The sequence below is a fragment of the Arvicanthis niloticus genome, chromosome 11 (genome assembly GCF_011762505.2).
Source record: "Arvicanthis niloticus isolate mArvNil1 chromosome 11, mArvNil1.pat.X, whole genome shotgun sequence".
Classification (NCBI taxonomy): domain Eukaryota; kingdom Metazoa; phylum Chordata; class Mammalia; order Rodentia; family Muridae; genus Arvicanthis; species Arvicanthis niloticus.
The window spans coordinates 15,640,366-15,662,768 of NC_047668.1; the positions used below are offsets into that span (position 1 = coordinate 15,640,366).

The following is a 22,403-nucleotide window of genomic DNA, read 5'->3' on the forward strand; positions in this document are numbered from 1 at the left end:
TCTGAAATCAATATGAATTCCAAGCAAGAATTCCTAAACCACCTGAAAATGCACAGATTTAATGAGAAAGCCTGCTGTATGCATCACGCATATACCTTAAATTGTATGAGCCCTGTACTTTGGTAATAACGAGTCAAAATGAAGGCAAATTTCTTTCTTCTCTGAGAAGAGCTGAGGGGTAGACAGAATCTACCTGAGTGCTCCAATCAAAATACATCCTGTTAAATGTTACCAGCCCATCTATGCTTCGCTTTCAGTCTTTTTATTAATGCAATTTCATTTATTGTTATTGGTCTTGAAGATAAAGCTTTGTCCTTCTTTAGAATTACAGCAAACAGGATGTGATAAAGGGAACTTTCTTGGAATTATGATGTCGGTACGGCCTGTCAGCACACTAGGGAGGGAAACGAGTTTGAGGACAGGGGAGGGAATTCTAATAGACACCATGATACATACAATGAACACAAAGATATCCTGAGAGAGACACTTGTCAGGCTAATCAGATCTTCCACAGCAAAGTAAAAGCAGGAAGGGTAGCTCTAACCTTGTAAAGATGCTGCTGCTGCTCCTCTGACATCATCAGGTCGTGGCTGTCCATCACAAGGGACTCCATGTCAATCAGCCAATCCCAGAGCTCCTGATATTCTGAATCAAAGTCCAGAAGCCTGAAGATAAGGCACAAAAATGTATTATGCATAAATACAGTGTAGTTGTTAAAATCTCATATTAGAATAATATATTCTTGAGAACCCAGGATGTTCCTAGGTGAATACCTGTAAAGGGAGAAGCAAAATCCTCTGTGTGGTTTCACAGAGGACAAAGCAGGAACACAGGGCTGTGACTGAGCCACTTCCTAGGTTTTGAAAGCACGACTTGTAATTCCTGTACTCTCTCCTGAGTCACATCATGGCTATTATCATCTACTACCCCTTTCTAAACAAAGAAACCATGACTACATCCTTGAAAAGAAGCACACCATCCCTTGGCAGGCTGAGAAGTAGAGGGCAAGCAATTTGCCAAAGTTTTTATAGTCCTGGAATTGGGGTAAAGACAGCACTTTCAAAACCCAAATTGCTTTCTCATTTAAATTTCCTAGATGTGGCACTTCAGTGTTTATTACTAAATTATTTTCCAGATTTTCAACAATGATAACATATGCTAACAAGTCCAAAATATTTTTTTCACCGGAAAATGACTCAATCATTCATCCGTCTCTCTGCTGTCTACCTGCCCATCTCTGCAAACATACATCCTACATTTATTGTCATGGATGAGTAGCTAGCATTTCAACTTAACACTCAGAGATAGGCTTGAGTGACTCTGGTAAGCCAGTGAGAACCAGTGGCAGATCCAGTATTAGACAGGTGTTCCCCACAGACATGCAGGAAACAAAGGTAAGGACAGGAAGTCAAAACAATGAATCTTTGAATAGCCAGCGATCATTAAAATTCAAAGGAGGAACACTATGGTTTTCAACAAAATAAATCATTAGAATAAGGAGCTTAAAAGGATTAATGTGATTCTCTATTGAAAGCCTGGTGAATAAGTAAAGCCCAGATTCTTCTAAAACACTGTGATCAGAAAATGAAAGTACAGGATGAAAACTATGACTTTGTCCTCCTACCTTCAAACCACGCCTAAGAGAAATGCTACCGTTCTGTCAAACTCACTGAAGCAGATTCTCCGTTAGTGCCCATAGAGTGACCCCAGCTGTTAGTGTGGATTAGGCAGTGGGGTATTTCATTACCACTGTGTTCTCGTCTCTTTGTGTTAGACTGCTTTTCAAGAAAAATGCATACTGTATACTTAATCTTAGTAAATATGTCAAACAAGGTTAAGGTGGATCTAGGAGTGGAAAAACTGGATCTGGAGCTGTCTATTTTGCTTTAATTGTTTTAGCATAATTATAAAGACTCTTGATTGTGGAACTGATTAGTGAGTGTTCACTAGATGCCAGCAGCATGGGTAGCCGATGCACACACGAACTTCAGCAGGCCTCTGGTGGTCTGGGACCACGTGTTCAAACTCAATGAAGATATGGACACAGTTGAAGATTCTAGAAAAGTGAAGGTACTAACTCATGCTTGGGGAACAGGGTGCAATTCTACATTTCTAGCAAGCGTTGTTGATGCTTGGACCACCCTCTGAGTAGCAAGGTATTTCCAGTATACTTGTGCAATCTGAATTGATATTTCTACTCAAATATTCAACAGCAAATCAACTATCATAGAAAGAGAAATAAATCATCAGGATTTCAAAGTTAAGTCTATGAGTGATAAAGAATAACTACTAAGTCAATGGCCACTTAGAAATGTATCCTAAATTATGGCTACCATTTCCTACCCCTTCCACCTTCTAATATTTTACCAATAAAATCAAGTAAAAGTGAAATATCACCCACAAAATCTGGAGAGAAAGATCCAGAGAAATATTAAAAGCAAAGGGAGCAAGAAGGTAGCATGAACGGTCAGCTCTTCATCTAAGTGGGCTTTGAGAACATGAACCAAGGAGAGATAGAAGGAGTGGGTAGGTACTCTGATGTATTTTTCCCTTCCCTTTTGGCCAAAGTTCTTGGCTTGTGAGGCAGGTTGAGGTGGAAGCAGAAAACACAGAACCCTCAGCTCCATCTCCTGCTAGGAAGGAGATTGTCTGACAAGTTGTGCCTGCAATAAGCAGGAGTGTGCAGATGGAAGATGGTTAGGGCTCCCTTTGACATCCTGTTACCTAATCTCCTCCAAGAGAAGACTCCAAGATTTCTGAAAGTTAATGGCTAAACTGGGCACAGGCGTTTCCATGGCAACAAAGGCGCAGTGAACCTAAGGGCTGGGAGGTGCGGATCTAACATGTGATGTAAGGCTTCTTAGAAAACTGGGAAGATCCATGAGGGTGGAGATGGGGCTTAGTCAGCAAGAATTCCTCTAGGCCTAACCAAGCCAAGATAAAACAAAAAGTAAAACAACCACAGCTGTCCACAGGGTGCAGCTTGCCTGAGAATCCAGGTAGCTTGTACCCAAAGCCTGTGTTTAGTCACTGCATTCAAGAATCACAAGGTCATGTAAACCTTCATTGCTCAGCTGTCATTTTAGAGAAAAGGATGGAAGAGAACAGGAGATCTGAAGACCTGAGCATCCACTAAGACATTACTCCCAAAGGAAAATGAATTCATTTAGGAGGCTATCATATATTTAAAGCTTCAATGCTGATCTTAAAACTCATTCTTTTCTTCCTACTCTCCCAGCTGTTCTAGATTGGTTTTGGTTTCTGTAATGATAAACGCAATGACCAAAAGCAACTTTGCCAGGGTGCAGTGTGTTTATTTCGGCTTACAAATTACAGTCCATCTCGAAGGGAAGCCAGGACAAGAGCTCAAGACAGAAACCTCAGAGCAAGAACTGAAGCAGAAGCCAGGGTGGAGTTTTCTTAACCTTAGCCATTTGGATCGAGATAAAATTAAATCTCATAGTAATTTTAATTTGCACTTTGCAGGGAGTTACTGAGTAAGTTTCCCCCCTTCAGTGTATTTTAAGGATGCAGCTGTTTATTTAAACCATTGCACATAATTAATACTCAATTGATTAGACACCTTATTCCTTTCATCCATTTTTCTACACAAAAGTTAAAGAAAATTTATGAATGAGAGAATTACTAATGAATAGACTTGAAATAAATATAAAATAGATGCAAGATGATAAAAGGCTTTGAAACATGGCAAGTTATCCACTGGCTTTTACTAGGCCTGCCAAACTCTTTCTTCTTAGTCTCCCTACGAAGGGCCTTAGAACAAGCTCTCTAGTGCTATTAAACACAGCTTTGAGTTGGCAGTCCACACCTGAGCACGAGGGACAAGCCTTACAAAGATACTCTGCATATCTTCAAGATAGGCTTTTCTTTGCAGCTAAGGATATTTAGGTTTGATATTGCATTTGCGAAATCTATTTCACAAGTAATTTTGTAAATGCCTTAGTAACACATTTTGGTTCTTTGGTGTAGAGTTAGCACCAATGTTTCAAAAAAAAAAAAAAAAAATCACGAAGTCCTAATACAGAAAACAAGAAAAGTTTTCAAAAAGGCATGTATGCCTAATAATACTGGCCATGTATTAATTTGTAAACTTATGGGAAAACCTTAGATTTTTCCAAATTTAGTGAAATCAAATAAATAATTTGTGGCAAATCAGAAATTGCTGAATTTCTTTGTTAATTCTTAGGAAACATACAGCAAGGTTTACAATTTTATGTGCACACAATCACAGAAAACCTTGTGGGCATGGGAGTCATTAAAACTTTCTTATCTTTATTTTCAAACATATGCGTTTTTCAACGTATTTGATTAATTTTAAGAGGTAATATATTTGAAGTAGCCTGTCAGCTACAGTATGGTATATGGAAGGGCCTCATTTCGTGACTTCTTCTCAGTGGCACCACAGACCCAGTTGGCAGCTCTTTATCCCCTTGAAGCACAAGCCAGTTTGATCAGCTGAATTCACAACTAGGTTCTTTTGTTGACTTTCTAGCAAAATCACCCAGGTTTCTCCTTTTAAAGAGGACAGGGTAACTGACGGTAATCATTAAGTGGCAGGAATTTTTATAAGGAATTACATTCCTATGAGTACATGAATACTCTTTTAGAGAGACTTTTGTTACAAAATTTTATTGATAATTATCGAGGTTATTATATCAACCCATTATTCATCTCCTTGATTATATACCGTATGATGGGAGCAATGTGCATGCCTGTGAGGGTGCGCATGCGTGAGGACGAATGCGCGGGTGCAGGTGCTCAGGCTCGCCGCAGGCAGTGTTCCGCAGGAGTCTTTTTCTTTTCTTTTTTTTTTTTCCCTCTTCTTACTATTTTGATTTTTGATTTCGGAAAATGGTTATTTTTCATTAAAGATATCTATTGATGCTGAGATGAAATACACAGTTTTAATTTAACAACTAACAGATGCATTTTAAATGTCTCTACTTTTGTTTATAAAATGCTCAATATCAATACATGAAACTCACAGAGCAAATGCTCTTTTAGCATCTCTTTTACATTTTGAATTATTTATTTTAATTTTAAGACTATAATATAATCACATTTCCCCTTTTTTCTCCTCCCTACTAAACCCTCATTGAACTGGGGTTCATTAAGTCAGTTAGGCTGTCTGGCCAGTAAGTCCCAAGGGGCCTCCCAGGTCTGCCTCCCTAATGCTAGAGTTATAAGCAAACTAACCCACACTGCATATATGTATATATATAGAGAGAGAGCGATTGAATCTGACTGCTCATTCTTAGACAGGTATGAACTCTTCCCCTAGCTCACCTCCTAGGTTTCTAAACAATCTTAAAACATATCTGCCTTTTATTCTAAGACTATGTTCCATGCTCTGTGAAAATGTTATAAAACATTGATATTCACATGGGATATATGAAAGTACAACGAAGTGACCATATCACTTAAATATTCCTTGGCATACTCTTTCTTTAAATTGTCGTATACCTATATTAAATTGGTTCACAATTAAAAAAAAAAGAAAGTAGTTGTGTTTGTTTTGCAGTGCTAGGAACCTAACTGGATGTGTGGTCACATATACTAAGCAACGTTTCCTCCACTGTCTCATCCCCAGGTCTTAAGAGTTAGACATTCTGTTCTAAATATAATATTTCCATTTTAAGAGGTTTAAATGTTTAATCATGGGAATAAACAGTCTTGTAACTTAAAGTCAGTTTTTGCTAGACAAATGTAGAATCAAGTATGTGTTTAGTTGGTAGTTATGATGGCATGAATGGCCTCTCTGGACTCATATATTTGAATGCTTAGTCATCAGAGAGTGGCACTATTTAAAAGGATTAGGGGGTATGGTCCTATGTTAGAGGAAGTGTATCACTGGGAGTGGGCTTTGAAGTTTCAAAAGTCCATGCCAAGTTCAGGCAAGCTTCCTCTCTCTCTCTCTGCCTGAAGATCAGGCTAAACCTCTCAATTATTTCTCCAGCACCATGCTTTGCCATGCCTGCTGCCCTGCTTCCTACCATGACAATAATGGACCAAACCTCTGAAAATGTAAGCCAACTCCAATTAAATGCTTTCTTTTATATGAGTTGTCCTGGTCATAGTGTCTTTTCACAGCAATAGAACAGTGACTAGGACAGTTGGAGAACCTAACACAACGGATAAACAGAGAGAAGAGACATGACCTTGAGAAATGTACAAATAATGTCTCTTCAGTATTTATTAATTGTTTGGGTTTAATAACTACAGCTGATTGCCAAAATGATATTTGAGTGTCTTGGTCACCATTCAACTCTACCCATATTACTGTTAAAAAAGATTCCAAGACTTTTTTTTAATCAAAAAAAAAAAAAAAGAAAGAAAGAAAGAAAGAAAGAATAAGAAAGAGAAGAAAAAAAGAAAAGAAAAAATAGACAGACTACCAAATTGGTTTGGTGGATTTGGCACATCCCTTGTAGATAGAATGACAATATATATTTGTAGGGCTAGTGTAGTTTCAGAAATACTGTTTTCTTGAACCCCTGATGGGAATTCTGTTTGACTGGCTAAGTGTTTAATACACAAATGCATTCAGCCTTTGGTATTTAAAGTGGGCATCATTAACTCAACATTTCAACTTAAACTTTGCTTTAACGATACAGTGTCACCCAAGTGAAATCAATGGAAGGTGTGTGTGAATATATGAGGCCTTAACTTGGCCCACTGAGGAATTTTGATTAAAACAGACAACCAAATTAAGAAATCATCGTATTAGAGCCATTATAGGTTGAAGAGAAGATAATACAAAAATAGCCGTTTCTTACCTTAAGCTGAGTATTCAATGTTCATATATATGTACTTTATATGTATACATATGCATATAGTTTTCATATTTTATGGTTAATTTGCACTAACAAATGTCTAAAGATCACCCACCTTCCTACGCTAAAAGTTTTATTAAATGACGCAAGTTTCCTTACATATTCTGCATATTGAGTCTCTCCCCAGATATTCACTAAGCATTTATTGTTCACATTATTTGAGCAGAGAAGTTTGCCTCCTGGTTTTCAAAAGAGACATAAAAGGAAATGGTAAGAAAATGTTACAAAAATATAATGTAAGTGATTTACTGAAGGAAAATTCTAATAACAGCTCAGGATCTCCCACGAGTCCCTGTTCCATACAGAATCAGAAGCACGGATGTGGGCTATGACAGTGCGACCAGCCCAGTCATATCATTACACACTCAATGTAGCTTTCCAGGTGTGGACCCTGGTGGGCTCAGTTGCACATGGAATCCCTTGCCACTCTAGAAATATTAAAGTGTGGACAATAATTTACTATTTTGAATGAAAATCCTGAGCAACATCCTCAGGAGACAAGCAGCCTGATTTTGCCATTGATAAATAAAAAAAGAATATGGAGGTTTTTCCAGCAGCAGTAATTCTCTCTCTCTCTCTCTCTCTCTCTCTCTCTCTCTCTCTCTCTCTCTCTCTCTGTGTGTGTGTGTGTGTGTGTGTGTACATATATGTATGTTTAAATATATAACCAAATATACATATATATGTATACATGAAAATATCTAAGAAAAGTAAAATCAAGACTAGAAACTTGTTTATAATTTTGTTTATAATTGGTCATCCTTCCCCATCGACCACCTGTTCACAAACACCTATCAGTGAAATAACAGATATAATCCATATATTTAGAAATGCCCACATATATTTCTCTGAGTGTTCTTTCTGGCCTTTTCAGGATTCTGTAAGGCCGAGAGGAAGTGAAACTCTTGATCAAATTTTCAGATAAGTCAACAAATTGAAAAACTTCCTGAAGAATTTTAGAAAAATTTGGGAGAATGAAGGAAGAACCTATATTTCTGAAGGCAAATCAAGAGACACTAGACTGTTTTCTCTCTCTTTCTTTCTTTCTTTCTTTCTTTCTTTCTTTCTTTCTTTCCTTCCTTCCTTCCTTCCTTCCTTCCTTCCTTCTTTCTTTCTTTCTTTCCTTCTTTCTTTCAGAAATGAGCCTTCCCTGACACATTCAGAGGCTGATGCTCACAGCTAACCACTGATCTGATCAAGGGTTTTCCAATGGAGAAGTTAGAAGACTGAAGGAGCAGAAAGGGTTTGTGGCCCCATGAGGAGAGCAACAATACCAACCAACCAGAGCTCCCCAAGGTCTAAACCACCAGCCTGGAGCACATAGGGAGGGACCCATGACTCCATCTGTACATGAAGGGGAGGATTGCCTTGTCAGGCATAGGTAGGAGAGAAGATTCTTGGTCCCACGAAGGATGAACACTGAGTGTGTGTGGGGGGGGATTCGAGGGTGAGGAGGTGGAAGTGGGAGATAGGTGGGGGCACATCCTCATAGAAGCATGAGGAGGGGGGATGGGATAGGAGGTTCCTGAGTGGTGGGGTGAAGGAGGGTAAGGGGATAAAATCTGAACTGTAAATATAATATCCAATTTTAAAAAAGGAAAAAAAAAAAAGAAATGAGCCTTCCATTATTGTGTGCATTGATGGGGCTCAGAATCCAGGCCAGCTGTATGCATGTTGGTTGTGGCTTTAGGAGCTCACCTCTTAGTAAAAATGTCCACCCTACTTTAGGTATCACTAGTTATCGAATGTTAAATAGGAAATATTTACCTCTGAGTCATGAGATGAGATAAACAACCTGTTGCCATATCCTGATAGCGAACACTCATTTAAGAGGACTTTGTCTCTGTGGAGGCTGACCCTGCTCAATGAGTGCTGTACTCAGGGTCTTAGTTACTTATACCACCACTCTTATATCCTTAGGCATTATTGCACAGTTTACCTCCTAAAACTGCTCTAAGATTTAGTTCTCTCTAGAGATGTAACACAGAGGCCTTGTTTTCACTTAAGGAACAATAGCTGTTCTCAGTGACAGAACATTTCTGTAGTATGTGTAAGGACTTGGGTTTGATACCTGTGCTGTAGACAACAGAACAGCCTATAGGAAAGTATGTTAGGTACTTTTTCATTGCAGTGACTTAAGAGAGCAAAGATTCATTTTCACCCAATGGTTCAGGGAATTTCACTCTGTCCTGGCAAGAGAAAGCATGGAGGAATGAGTCCATGGCAGGAGGGCCATGGAGTGAAATTCCTCACGTGGACACTGGCCCAGGAAGTAGGGAATCAGTACAGAACTAATGGTGGATGTGAGGCCCTTCCTCAGTGACCCACCTCTGCTCACTAGGTCTCCAGGTCTCAATGGTTCCTCAGCTTTCCAAAACAGTGCCACCAACTGGACACCAAGTGCTCAAAAACATGTCAAAGACATTCCATATTCAAATAACAAGGAGAAATTAATGTCAAATCTTAGTAAGATATTGCTTCAAATTATATATATATATGTATATATATACATATATATATATAATTTATAAGACTGTGCATTGATAATGAAATGAAATTTTATCTTTACTTTGGAGGGTGGAACTCCTGGTGCCAAACCACAGCCATTCTCGAAGGTATGCATAAAATATTTCACTTCTAATTTTTCATGTAATTATTTTATTTTTTGCCTAAGTTGTTGTAATGAAGCTTTTTGTCTTATTATCAGTAATTTTATAATGTGACTCAAATCCTTTGAGGAAGAAGGTAGAAGAATGACCAAAGACTGTAAATTTAAAACATTTCTGTTCTGCACACTACCGTGTGTTTGGACAGGTTTATCCAAGTTGTCTTCTCAAGGTTTGTTAGCACTTTATCCTTCTCGGCACCTATCAATATCTATAGACAGAAGCAATATACATAAATCTTTATTAGTTAACTCTACTGTTAACTAATAACTTTGAAGTCATACCTCCTTGCAAAATAAATTTCCAACCTTTTCTGATTTGCAGCTCATTGGCCCCTGGTATGGATGGGGTTAGAACATTACAAGAAAACTACCTAATTCTGTACATTTAAGGAACTTACATATTCAAAGAACATAGACTTGTGGTACCAAGTGAGCATGTTTCTCTTGGCTGGTGTTTTCTGTAGGTTTTAGCACCCAACGTCCTATTTTTATAATCTGCAGGGCTCTGGTGATCCTGCTTTAGTCTCCTGGATAGCTGGGTAGACAGGCATACAACACCGAGACTGTCTATTTTTGCTTCTCTGACTACATTTTTCATTTTAATACTTTTAATCACTCTTGAAGGAGCCAAAAGGATCTGAATCAAACACTGATCGGCTACTTATTATATTGGGATAGAAGAAGAATCAGAAGGAGTAAGAATGCAGGAAAGATAGATGGTTTATTGAAGATGCCTAGTGAATTAACTCATTTGTAAAGATAATTTCAATACTGGTACATGTAAGACAAAGTACTTCATTTCTATGACTAGTGGATGAGTAGTGGAAAACCCATAGAAAATATTTTATATAAGCAGGTTCCAAAAATACTCATCAAGCAGAAATTAAAAATGTTCTTTGTTTCGGAGGGCAGGGTGTTGAATGGAGCAGAATGCATTCAACTGGATAGAAATATGTGTCCTATTGCTCAGTAGAAACCCAGAAGATCCCCCGAGGCACTGAGATCCAGGGTGCTTATTTCTCTTCTCAGGTGTTTAAAGCCACTTACTGTATCTTATTGCTTAATTAATTTAGAGAAACAAACCTGGTCTTTAATCAAGCAATATTTTAAATAGTGATTCATTTCTTTTCGCTTGTCAATAGCAGTTCTCTTCGAGGGTGTTATATGTGCATTTTGTGTGTGTTTTCGCACTAATCAGGAGGCGTGTCTTTTTCTCATCTTTTCTATCACACATTTAGCCCTTTGCCATTTCATTCAGGCCGAGGTGCAGGAATAACTTATATATGGTTGGGAAGAAATTTTATGCTAAAATCTAGTATGATGAGAGAATGACATTTCTATTTTCTTTGGTATAAGATACAACCCTTAGCTACATCGCCACCCCCACTCCTACCACCCAGTTTCCAACAAACATTGTTCAATTTCCTCCAGATGTGGGGGAAGCCTTATACTTTAGAAGATAATGATATATCTTCTCAAATCTCCCTTGGGAATCTCTCCTTACCAAGCAAGCAGAGTTGGGAACCTTCTCTGTGTGCTTCTCCAGCTATCTTCAGTGTATGCCCTCTGCCTACTTACTGTTGAAGAGCTGCAGCCCCCAACCACCACTCTCCCACTTACTACAATGTACACATCTTTTCATGTAACCCAAACGTTCCTTTCTCTCCTATGTCTCCCTTACCCTTCCAAGCCAGGCTGCGCTAATCAGTGTCAATAATCCTGTAATACTGATGTCTGGAATTGAGTCTGGTAATTTTTAATGTTTTATCTAAGGCATTGGTTCTCCTTTCTTCTTTGTCTCTCTGTCCTTCCATCCAGACTTTCGAGATGAAATCGTTTGTACGCTTTTGCATTCCTAGTAGCTCACGATACTCCCAGAAATGCAATATTTGCATAATAAATATTTAATTAACTGGTTTTTCACATATATTTTTGTATTTTCTTATAAATCATCATGTTTTCTTGCTGCAGAAATTTTCCTGAATGAATACAGTATGATAATAATTCCCACTTTATATACCAATAATGAATCTTGGAGAAGTTAAATGTCTTAATGAAGGTTGTGTAGCCATAAAGGAGCATAGTGCCACTGAAATTCTAGTCTCAGTTTTTATCCTGGTACATGTTCTCATTGAATTAGATTAGAGAGAACACAGGACTGTCCCTAGAGATAGATATTATTTGGTTAGAAGCATTCTGAGTATATCTAATATCATGGGTAAGAAGGTACATATTTTTAAATATTCTTTATTCTTTAGAAATTCTAGGTATACAAAGTATCATCATAGCTGGGCAGTGGTAGCGCACGCCTTTAATCCCAGCACTTGGGAGGCAGAGGCAGGCGAATTTCTGAGTTCGAGGCCAGCCTGGTCTACAGAGTGAGTTCCAGGACAGCCAGGGCTACACAGGGAAACCCTGTCTCGAAAAACCAACCAACAAAGAAACAAACAAAAAACCCAAAGTATCATCATTCTCTACTTTATTGCCATAGACAGAGTATCTCACTGAACAGGAAATTTACTGTTCTGGTTAGTTGAGCTAGCCTGTGACTTCTCAGAGATCCACTTGTCTCTGACATCACACACCCCCAACCAGTGCTGGGGTTTTAGGGCTGCAAGGTCATGCCCAGTTTTTATGTGGGGGCTGTCGATTCAAACTCAAGTTCTTGAGCTTGCCAATCAGGTATTTTATCCTACTGAGCCATCTCCCCAGCCTCTAGAACATTGTCACCTCGTGTCATGGTGAACTTCCTTGACTGTTCTAGCTATTTTCAGATGCTTCATTTGGGGAAACATGGTTTTTACTGTTTTTATTTCCAAGCCTGGGTGATTCTCCTTTGGGTTATATTTGCCTATCAAAATTCTTTGTATGTCATTGACTTCATATCACCAATGTCTTCTTGCATGGCCACTGTTTAAGAAGTTTTCGATATGCATTAAGTCTTTAGTAACACCAAAGTCATTTGCACCCAGGGCATCAGAGTGCCTTTCCCTCTCTCATTTTCTTTATCCCAAAGTCCGCAGAGGACTGTCTACTTATTACATATTCAATCTTCCATCATTTTAGCATACTTTATATTAATTCCTAATCCAAAAAAAAAAAAAAAAAAAAAAAAAAAAAAACTTTCATTGTCCAAAGTAGTGCTTCCCAAACTTCCAGAAATGATTTCTGGAAGCTTGTTCACTTAGGATGACTGTACTGCCTATTCCCATATTTTCCAAATTTATAGGATTAATTGAAAGCTAGAGAAGGTGCTTTAGCAAATTCGTAGGAGGCATTGATGTTCCTGTCTCAGAGAGCACACTCTAAACAAAAAACTGAAACTGGCTCTTAGTAAGTAATGAGTTTTCGACCTAATCATTACTCCACCCATCCACCCCCACTCCAAACCGCCTTAGAATGAGAATCTTAAGCACTTGGGGCAAGCAGTGGAGGAAGGGGATGCTTTTGGCTTTAAGGTTCCATTGGTGACCGTAGCCAAGACCACACACAATGAATAAATCCAGGAGCTGGAGTTAACCTCCTTCTCAAATGTGTTTCTCCATTTCTTCAGCTTGCTATCTTGCTTTCAAGAGTAAGGGACCGTCAATGATCTAGTTACTGACCCTCTAGACCTTTGCTGGCTCCACATCAATTTCGGCTACTTATTCGTGTGAGCACCTAGCACGTGCCAGGCAGGATACCAGATTCAAGAAGTGCACTGAATGCCTGGACATGACTGTGCTTCAGGAATCCATCTCATCAGTTTTGAGAACCCAATTTCCCCTCTCCTACTGCACAGCGAAACATGAAGCTGTGATCTGACTTTGTAGGTATTGGTTCAGCAAGCACTTTTCAGATTACACTGAGAAATTCCCTCACCTCCAGGACCCTCTCTGTTGTCTTCTCAGATCTGCTCCTGTTCTCCTGGGCACAGTCCAAATTGAGTTCTGCTGTCCAGGAGCCGGTCTCTAACCCTCTCATATTTCTAACTCGATACTTTACCATTTAGGTTGTAGATTTGCCTGCTCCTACAACTAAACTGTGTAAAGCTCATCCCACTTTCTCCCCCATCTCTACTTCACACAAAGCTTAACTACAGAAAACATTTAACAATGGTGGTCAAATTAACAAGTGAATTTGAGTTTTCTGAGGGTTTTGTTCCACATGTTGGACACATTGTCACTGTACTCTTGAAGTCTTCGGCTTCAGCGAGCTTCCAGTCTTAGCATCCTCAAGTAACTGAACTCACCACACACACCATTTTGCAGGGCATTGCCAAAGACATCCTTGTGGAATAAAACCTCCTTCAGACTACTGCATTTTTCCATGGTAAGTTTAATATAATATGGAATTTGCACGATGCAGGGTTTGTGTTAAAAAGCTTGTCCAGGGTACAGCTCAAACCCTTAGAGAGGAGATAATATGACTTTTAAACTGTCTACGTTTTTGTTTTGTTGTTGCTCTTTGCTTGTGGTAGTTTCTGAGACAGGATCTTGCTGTTTCACAGAACACCCTCAAATACAATCTGTCTCTTTCTCCCGCTGAGACAACAGGCACCAGCCACGCCCAGCAACCATTATATTCATGACCCAAGGTTCTGAGCTGTGTGTGTGTGTGTGTGTGTGTGTGTGTGTGTGTGTGTGTGTTTAATAGTTCCATTTTAACTTTTCTATCCTGGGCTAGAGGATCATTCAGTTGTTGGGTGTTTTAATTTCCTGATTTATATGTTGAACAGAAGGCATGACTAAAAATCAACTAAGTTTTCTCAGTAAGTACATAGCTATTGAATACAATAGACTACACTTTAAATACTACTTGAACAGTGAAACCACATAACCCCTTTATAGGAAGAGACACCTGAAAAAAGAGCTGGTGCCTGTTTATGAAGCATACAGAGTGCAGGTTGTTGGTGAGTCACATTTTGAGCATCAAGCCATGCACATAGTGGACCCTCGGTGAAGAATTGCTTGTTGAAAAAACCAAAACAATCAATATTGCTTCTTATTTAAAAAAGTAAAAGTAATGGTGTTTATTCCCCTGAAGAGTCACAAAGACTTATATATTGCAGGCCATCCAGGAGTCATGGTTCCATGATAGGATAGCCTACATGTATACATATGTATCTCCCACAGGTGAGCATGCGCTCTCACAGAACATGGCCCTTTGCATTCAGGAAAATCCTCTCACCACATCCACCCAAGACTGCTAAGCACAAAATTGATAGTTGGGTATTAACTCTGATATGCCATCCTAATAAACACCAAGCCAGAGAGATTATCAATTCATTTCAAAAAAATATTTTTCTTACATAAAACTTGTAGAAATTTAAGAACACCATTCACTGTGGCAGTTGTGTTTTCTTTGTAGTATTCTTGTACAACTATAGCATATAGTATAACATAGTATAACATTGTATAACATAGTATAACAACTATAGTATAACATAGCATCTGGGCATGTGTGTAAGAATGGGGAGAAAATGAAAGTATAGGAGTTGGGTTACTGGCTTAATGTCCTCTTTAGCCTATTGAATATGCACATTTGCAATATAGACTCTGCAAAACCCACGCTATTATCACGTTTGCTTTCATGAAACAATACTCATGCTTTGTAATGGTTAATGAAGTTTATCTATCATTGGAATAAGTAATTTTACAAGGCTGTGTTTGTAAGGCTTCTGAATTACAGATTTGACTGTGGGAGCAGGGTCTTGGGGGCAAGACACCTCAGATAACCTCACCCACAGGGATTTCTCAAACAGTGCTTTTCTGTGTGTAAACAGGGCCTACAAGGCAGTATAGGTTTCTGTTTTTGCGATTAAATAGCTGGCTCTCCTTCAGTGTGCTCTTAAATTTCTGCACAATGAACAGTCTTCAGCACCCTAAGGAGCATAAACAAAGGCTATCAGGAAAGTTCACCTACTCCCACAACCCAGAACAATGCTTGTTACTAGCTAAGCAATTCCCAGGGTAGATTTATGATGCATGGAGGCCAGAGTGAGTACACAGGTTGGGTCCTTGGAATCTGAGGTCAGAAGCACGCGGTGCCGCTCAATCCCCAGGCTTTTAGAAAGCATGCCAGTGTGACCTAAAGCCTGAGCTTGCATGCACACCGGAGACTGCTTAGGCATTTGGGGAACTTAAAGTACATTAAGGCCTCAAAGCAGCTGATTGTTCATGCTCTGAGATTCAACCTTTTTCCCTTCTCAATTGCTGCTGTTCCTACCCTCTAGTGAATAGAAAAATTCTGAGTCTACTGAGTCAAGTAGCACGAGTCAACTAAATATATAGCAGGTCTTGTGTGTAGAAAACATCATATGGATTATTTGTTCTCATTTCTAAACAAATATGTATCTAATATTTATCTTATATTTTTTATACTCTGAGGTTTTTTTTTTTAATAACAGGACATAATCTCTAATCTATGGGCTAATTTAACCCTCAACATTGTATAAGCTTTATAAGTCCATTACAAATCTAAGCACTTGATAAATGCAAGCCAGGTATCTGTAGTAGTGCATGCCTTTAATTCTAGAACTTAAAAGGCAGAGCCTGGTGAATCTCTTTGAGTTCAAGGCCAGCCTGGTCTATGTAGTGAGTTCCAAGATAGTCAGAGGTACATAGTGAGACCCTGTCTTCAAAAAGACAAAAACTGCACCCTTCTTGCAAGTACAAGAATAGGCGTCTTTGCTGCTGCAAATATTTTCGGGGAATATTCTGGGCAGTGTTATTTGCACAGATTTATATCATACCACAAACATGTAATCTAACCTCAGAGAATAATATCTATCTCTTGTTGCCTAGCCCAAGTATAAAAGTGAAAAAGATGATTGCTTATTAAAACTATGAAATAATTTAACTTCATCCTTACTTTTGCTCTTCAATGATCATCTGTTGAATGTTAGAATTGAGTTAGAAAATAGAGAAACATATAAATGCACTGGGCAATGTCTGTATAGCTTTACAGGCATTCAGAAATATCTAAGTACATGACAACTATTGAAGACTGTGGATAAATGATCGCATCTATGAGGAACCAGATATCTCCAGCTGAATAAAATTTCCCATGGAGCACAGACACAGTTGCCTTGTTTCATGCACTATCAACATCACAGGGGTTAGTCCTTCCAGGCACAGTAGCATTCACCTCAGACTCAGGGTGTAGAGATGGGAGAATCAGGAGTTCAAGGTTAGCCACTACTGTACACTGAGCTCAAGTCAAGCCTGAATCACGTGAGACCCTGTCCCAAGTATTAAAAAAGAAAAAAAGCCAAGAACTAGTCTATAATTCCAGCTGACTTGGTGTGAAGGTATGAGGCTAAACCATGGTCTCTAAACAATTACTAGACCTCAGTCTTATGTTCTTCTGAGTTTCTGATGAAATTCTGGTGCTCAAAAATTTCATAAACGGCCTTTAACATAAACCGAGATGTTAGGAGGGAAGGGAATATACATTTTGAAAATAATCTATGAAGAAGAAAGACCAATACTATGGATAAAACACAGTCTCAAAAGCACTCCTAAACCACAAGGCTGTCTGTTACAGACAATAACAAAAGTCAGAAGATTTGGCTTAGGTGGCAGAGGCTGGTAAAACCCACCGCCCTCAACTCCAGCACCTGACTGAGCTTTTCCTTATCCGATAGCTGGGAAGGAAAGCCTGCCTAACACCTGCTGGAGGAATGTTGCTGAAAAAGTAGATGAGTGAGACTGAAAAGAATTGTCCCCTACCCATTGCTTCCCACCGAATGCGCTTTCGACATGTCGGCAAACTCTTCTTTCCTCTTGCTACCACTGGTGTACTGCTCGCTGTACAGCCTGAGAGACATCTGCTCCACCGCGTCCCTCTGCGCTTCCAGGTAGCAGAGCTGAACCTCAGCCTGGAGAGAGAAGCAAAGCAGAATCACTCTTTTAATCCAGGAGTGCATTTCAAGTGAGGTGTAACAACTTAAAGAAAGGGAATTGTTCACATCAGTATAATGCTGGTGCCGGGTTGGATTTAATGGGATCAGCTGGGCATATCAGAGAATTACATTATAGATCTGAATCTTAGAAGTGCTTTCTTAAAATATGACCTGAATAAATGAACTCTCAGAAGACTCAGTAAATATCACAAACTATTCCTGAGATCATAACACAGCACAATAAAAACTTTGCATAAAAATTCTATGAAATTTCTTAATAATACTCTTCCTCGTGTTGGCATGCGTAGGCTTTTATAAGAAGTCTCCTTCCAATTCACAACACTGGGATATTTCATGTATGTCTATTTCTTTTCTGAATGCCTTTTTATTTTCTTCACTGGGGAGAAGTAAAAGGCCTGCTATTAATTCTACTACATATTTAATAATGGTAATATACTTCATTTATTGCTTTTTTTTACTCTTTACTATTATCTTACTAATTTTAAATCATTAGTATAGTGACTTTTTTACGCATAGACTTGAATTGTTACGGTTCATAAACACTTGGGGGCTCGCTGCAAAATAAACAGTAATTTCACTAAAGAAAGTAATTAATTTCAATTAATGGTCATGTTTTCTTTTTTCTTTTCTTCTTCTTCTTCTTCTTCTTCTTCTTCTTCTTATTATTATTATTATTATTACTACTACTACTACTATTATTATTATTATTATTATTATTATTATTATTATTATTATTATTTTGTCAACCAGAGGTTAAAGAATGCTGAACTCTATTTGCACAGAAACCCATGATGCTTTCTTTATTGTGGTTGTCACGATCCCTGTGGCTTTGGGTTCCCTAGAACACAGCTGAGACTGGAAATGCAATCTCTTCAAGGGCATGCTTCTCTGTGATGGAGGGGAGGAGGCAGGGCTGAGTTCTCATGTGCTGTGGACCAAGGTACTCTTGAATTTCTTTTAGTATGCTTCACAAAATCAAACACATCCATTAACAGTTCTGATCAGTCTTAAAGCTATTTCATAATTCCACTGTGTATTTGGGTAATTGGGTAACTAGAACTCTTTAATATGTAAGAGAACTTAAGCCAGACACAGCCTTCTATTCTTAACCTCTTGAGCCAATGAAGGCCTTTTGCCTGGGCTTTTGTTTTTGAGACTCAGCTATAGAGAAAAGAGGAGTCTCACAAAGCAGTGATTACATAGAGGGCCTGAAACATTTAGAAATCCTGTGATGTTACTTTTCACAAGCAGACAGTTGTGAATGCTCTAAATTTCCATGGAGAATTTAAAGAGATAATGTTCAAATTACTGTATTTATGTATTAAAGTTTCAGAAAGTTCAAACCAGTTTCTATTCATCCATCTAGGTTTTATTGCTCAAACCTACCAACTTGAACAAGAAGAGATTCAGTCAGATTAAGACTTATATACACATATCATATATGTGTACACAAATATTTTTAAATATAACCTACTCAGTCTATATAATGTTGCATGCATGTATGCTTTCAGGGCTGACCATTGGTATTGGGTAACTAATTTGTGTGCTCTTCCCTGGGGAAGACTATTTCTTCTGCTTTCAGCATTCCTTAGTTGCCTGAAGGTCTTTGTGTAGGACTGAGGTCACTTGGGCTTTCCCTGGCCACTTGGGGATGTCTAGTGCTGTCCTTGTTCAGCTCCTGTCTGAGCAGCTGTGTTGGGTGTAATGTATGAGAAGGTTTGGAAGAAGGGAAGGGAATGAAGCAATGTTGTACTTATTTTGTAATCTCAAAAAAATGAAAGGAAAAAGTTATGTTAGGGACCGAAAATGTCGCTCAGTGGTAGACCCCTTACCCAGCATGGTGATGCCTTGAATTTTATGTCAAGAACCACAAATTTGACAGACAAGAAACTACATATAACATAGTAAGCTGTCCAGGACTTCTAGAAGAGCAGACAGTACTCTTAACCACGGAGCCATTGCTCCAGCTCCCTAAAAATATGTTTTAAAGAATAAAGCTAATCAACGATTTGAAAGTGTTGTAAAAAGTCTACCAGGAGTATGAAATGGTTGAATGAGGAAGAGTACTTGTTTTACGATCGTCAGGGTAAGAGTTCGGATCCGAGACCCACAGAACAAGCCCAGAACAACTCAAACATGTGACTCTAGCTCTGAGGGATCTAACACTCTCTCTGGACTTTACACACACAGTTCAATGCACGACTCCCCCCCACACACACACACACACTCACATAAGCATCCATTCACACATACACACACACACACATGCACATACAAGCATACAGTCAAACACATACACACATAAATAAATCTTTTTTAAAGCTTATGTCAAATTTTTCTGAGACAAATAAGATGACACAGAGGCATTAAATAATAGTCAAGGAATTTAAGAACAGTCTCCCAAATGCTACAACTTCCCCTTCACCAGCAATCAAGGGGCATAATGAGGAAGTTGACCTGGACAGGGTACTCTGTAGAAAACCCATTAGAATAACACATCACACCTGAGCCATTGGGAACACACTTGTGGAGGCTTCTGTCAGCCATGTAAGTAATGTGCTGGGCCATGGCTCACTCTGGGCAGTGATCTCACAAGTGTGTGCCGCTGTTCACAAAATGGCTCATTAAAGAAGACAAAACAGAGGCTTATCACCACTCAGAAAACTAGTCAGCCTTCATCCCTTAGTGGGTCCACAGCCATTTCTGTGTACAGATGAAACATCCTAACTGTAGAGTGTGAGAAAGAGTCCAGAAAACAACTCAAAATATAATTAGTCTCTTACTTAAGTTTTTTTCTCGCATAGGAAATTCCCTTCATTATAAGCAGATGACAAGACATCCCAGGTCCTTCCTGCTTATCTCCGTATCTACCTCTGTTTTTAACTCATTCAGAATGTGCTGATGAAAACAGAACTACATAGAAATTTTTGTTTGTTTGTTTGTTTGTTTGTTTGTTTGTTTTTGCTAGGATTGAGTGGCATTGCCATTCTAAATTTTTTTGTGCATTTGTAGACTTAAGTTTTTTACTTCTTCTATACTTTAATCCAGACATAAACTTGAAGGAGACAGTTTTGAAGAAAATATCATTCTTAAAACCAGTGTCACTATTTCTCGGAACAAAAGAGTTTTAATTATCATCTAGGATAGCTGTGGGTACTTTAAAACTTCACTGTATTTCACATATGGAAACTGAGCCTGATAGATATTAAAGAGAATCTAAAAATGGGATTGGAACATTTTTATTAAGAAGAAAGAATGAGACGTTAGTGGTGGGTGTGCCTCTGTATTTCCAGGCTGCAGAGATATTGAGCAGATATAGCAAGTGAACTGGGCTAGAGATACTGGTGGGACAATCAGAGGAAGATGTTCGGTCTTGTATGAACACTGGGATTTAAATACTAACTCAGAGGCAACAGTTAAAATTAGAATGGAATGGGAATTCCCTGGCACAGAGGATGCCATGAAATGAGGAAATGGCCCCTCCTCCCTGCAGCCTGGATGTTCGCACAGCTTGGCACTCCTGGTGCAGTAAATCCTCAGGTGTGCTACCTGACTTCTTCTCCAACAGCCCACACTCGCTGTATATACTGTTCCCCAGCTGATCGTGCTGTGTCACAGCTAAGATCACTGGTGTGTCAGAGCTTGGGCTGGGCTCTTTTCTTCATAGCTTTAACTATTGCTTTAAGTGTCATCTATATAGTAATGCCTTCAGCCACCCCCCTGAGTTTCACACCAGACGCCTGACGTAGATCGCTTTAGGTTCCTCTGTTTAAAAAGTTAACTCCGCATTCTCAAATTCTCTGAATGCTTCAATCCTTCCCTTTCTTGATCCTTCCTTGTTAAACAAACAGCCAAAGCTAAAAGGTCATCTTGACTTCTAGTCAAGTTCCCATGAGTCAACCCTTATGATAGGGCTTCATCCTCCATGGCGTATCTCTGGTCTCTCTGATCCAGCATTACTCCGACTCCTTCAAGTCTTCATTGTGTCTAATAACAATTACTATCTAGCATGTGTCTCCTATTAAACACTTCTATCCCTCCAATTGTTTTCACTGACATTGTCAAGAGTGGTTCTTATAAAACATGAACTGGCTCACTCCTGGCTCACCCAGACCCAAGAAACAAGCTTCTCCTACAGGCTAAGCAATTTCTTGCCTAGGCTAGATCTTTGACAGTCTCTCTCTTCATGTCTATGTCCATATTTGCCTTCTTTAATTCTTTAAACATTCCAAATTTGGGGGATGTGTTGTCTTGTAGTTTCTCATGTATTATTCCCTTTCTCTAGAACATTCTTTTGATAATGTTTTACCTTTCAGCTTGCACCTGACATGCTACTTCTCAGAGAGTCCTTTCTCCATGGCACTATTGGAACAGTGCCTTCTTTATTTCAAGACCAGGTTACTGTCCTACACAACACATGCATATGTAAACTTCTTACTTTGAGGGTTGATATACTTTCAGATTGTCTTTGAATTGCAAGTATTAGACGTAGCTGTGTCTGCATCCTTGAAATCTTGCATTCGGAGCACCTTGCTAGTGTCTGGACCAAGACCAGCATTAGACAAGACATCGTTGATGACTGTGGTGTCCACCCTCCCATTTATTATTTGTCCATTTGCTGAGAGTTTATTTTATCTGAGGAACTACCAGCTGCTGTGAGTAGAAGGAAGACAAAACACGTTCTCTTCCTCTAAAGGAGTACAACATAGAAGGTAAAGGCCTGTGCCAAGTGACACTGTAATCAGAAATAAACAAACACCTGAAGGCAGAGGAGGCCGCACAGCTGACAGAGGTGGTGTCTGAGCCAGAACTGAGGTGATTAAGTATGGCTTTGGTAGGTGAAGCCATCTCCAGAGGCAGAATAATTGATTTCTTTAAGGGCTCAGAGTCATGAAAGGACATAGTACACTCAAAATGGTGACTGAAGCTTTAGGGCATTTGAATAAAGAGCTTAAAGTAAAGGGTGCTTACTGGA

At 39.0% G+C, this 22,403-nt stretch overlaps 1 protein-coding gene across 3 annotated transcripts in view; it reads right to left on the reverse strand.

The window, feature by feature from the left end:
* Window positions 1-22,403, reverse strand: part of Akap6 (A-kinase anchoring protein 6) — a 423,485-nt gene that overhangs the window by 117,697 nt on the left and 283,385 nt on the right. For all 3 annotated transcript variants that reach the window (XM_076941872.1, XM_076941873.1, XM_034514536.2), the window contains 2 exons: window positions 17,235-17,383; window positions 545-665 (listed from right to left, as the gene is read on the reverse strand). In XM_076941872.1, coding sequence (XP_076797987.1) covers window positions 545-665; window positions 17,235-17,383 — 270 coding nt within the window. The remainder of the gene's footprint in view (window positions 1-544; window positions 666-17,234; window positions 17,384-22,403) is intronic.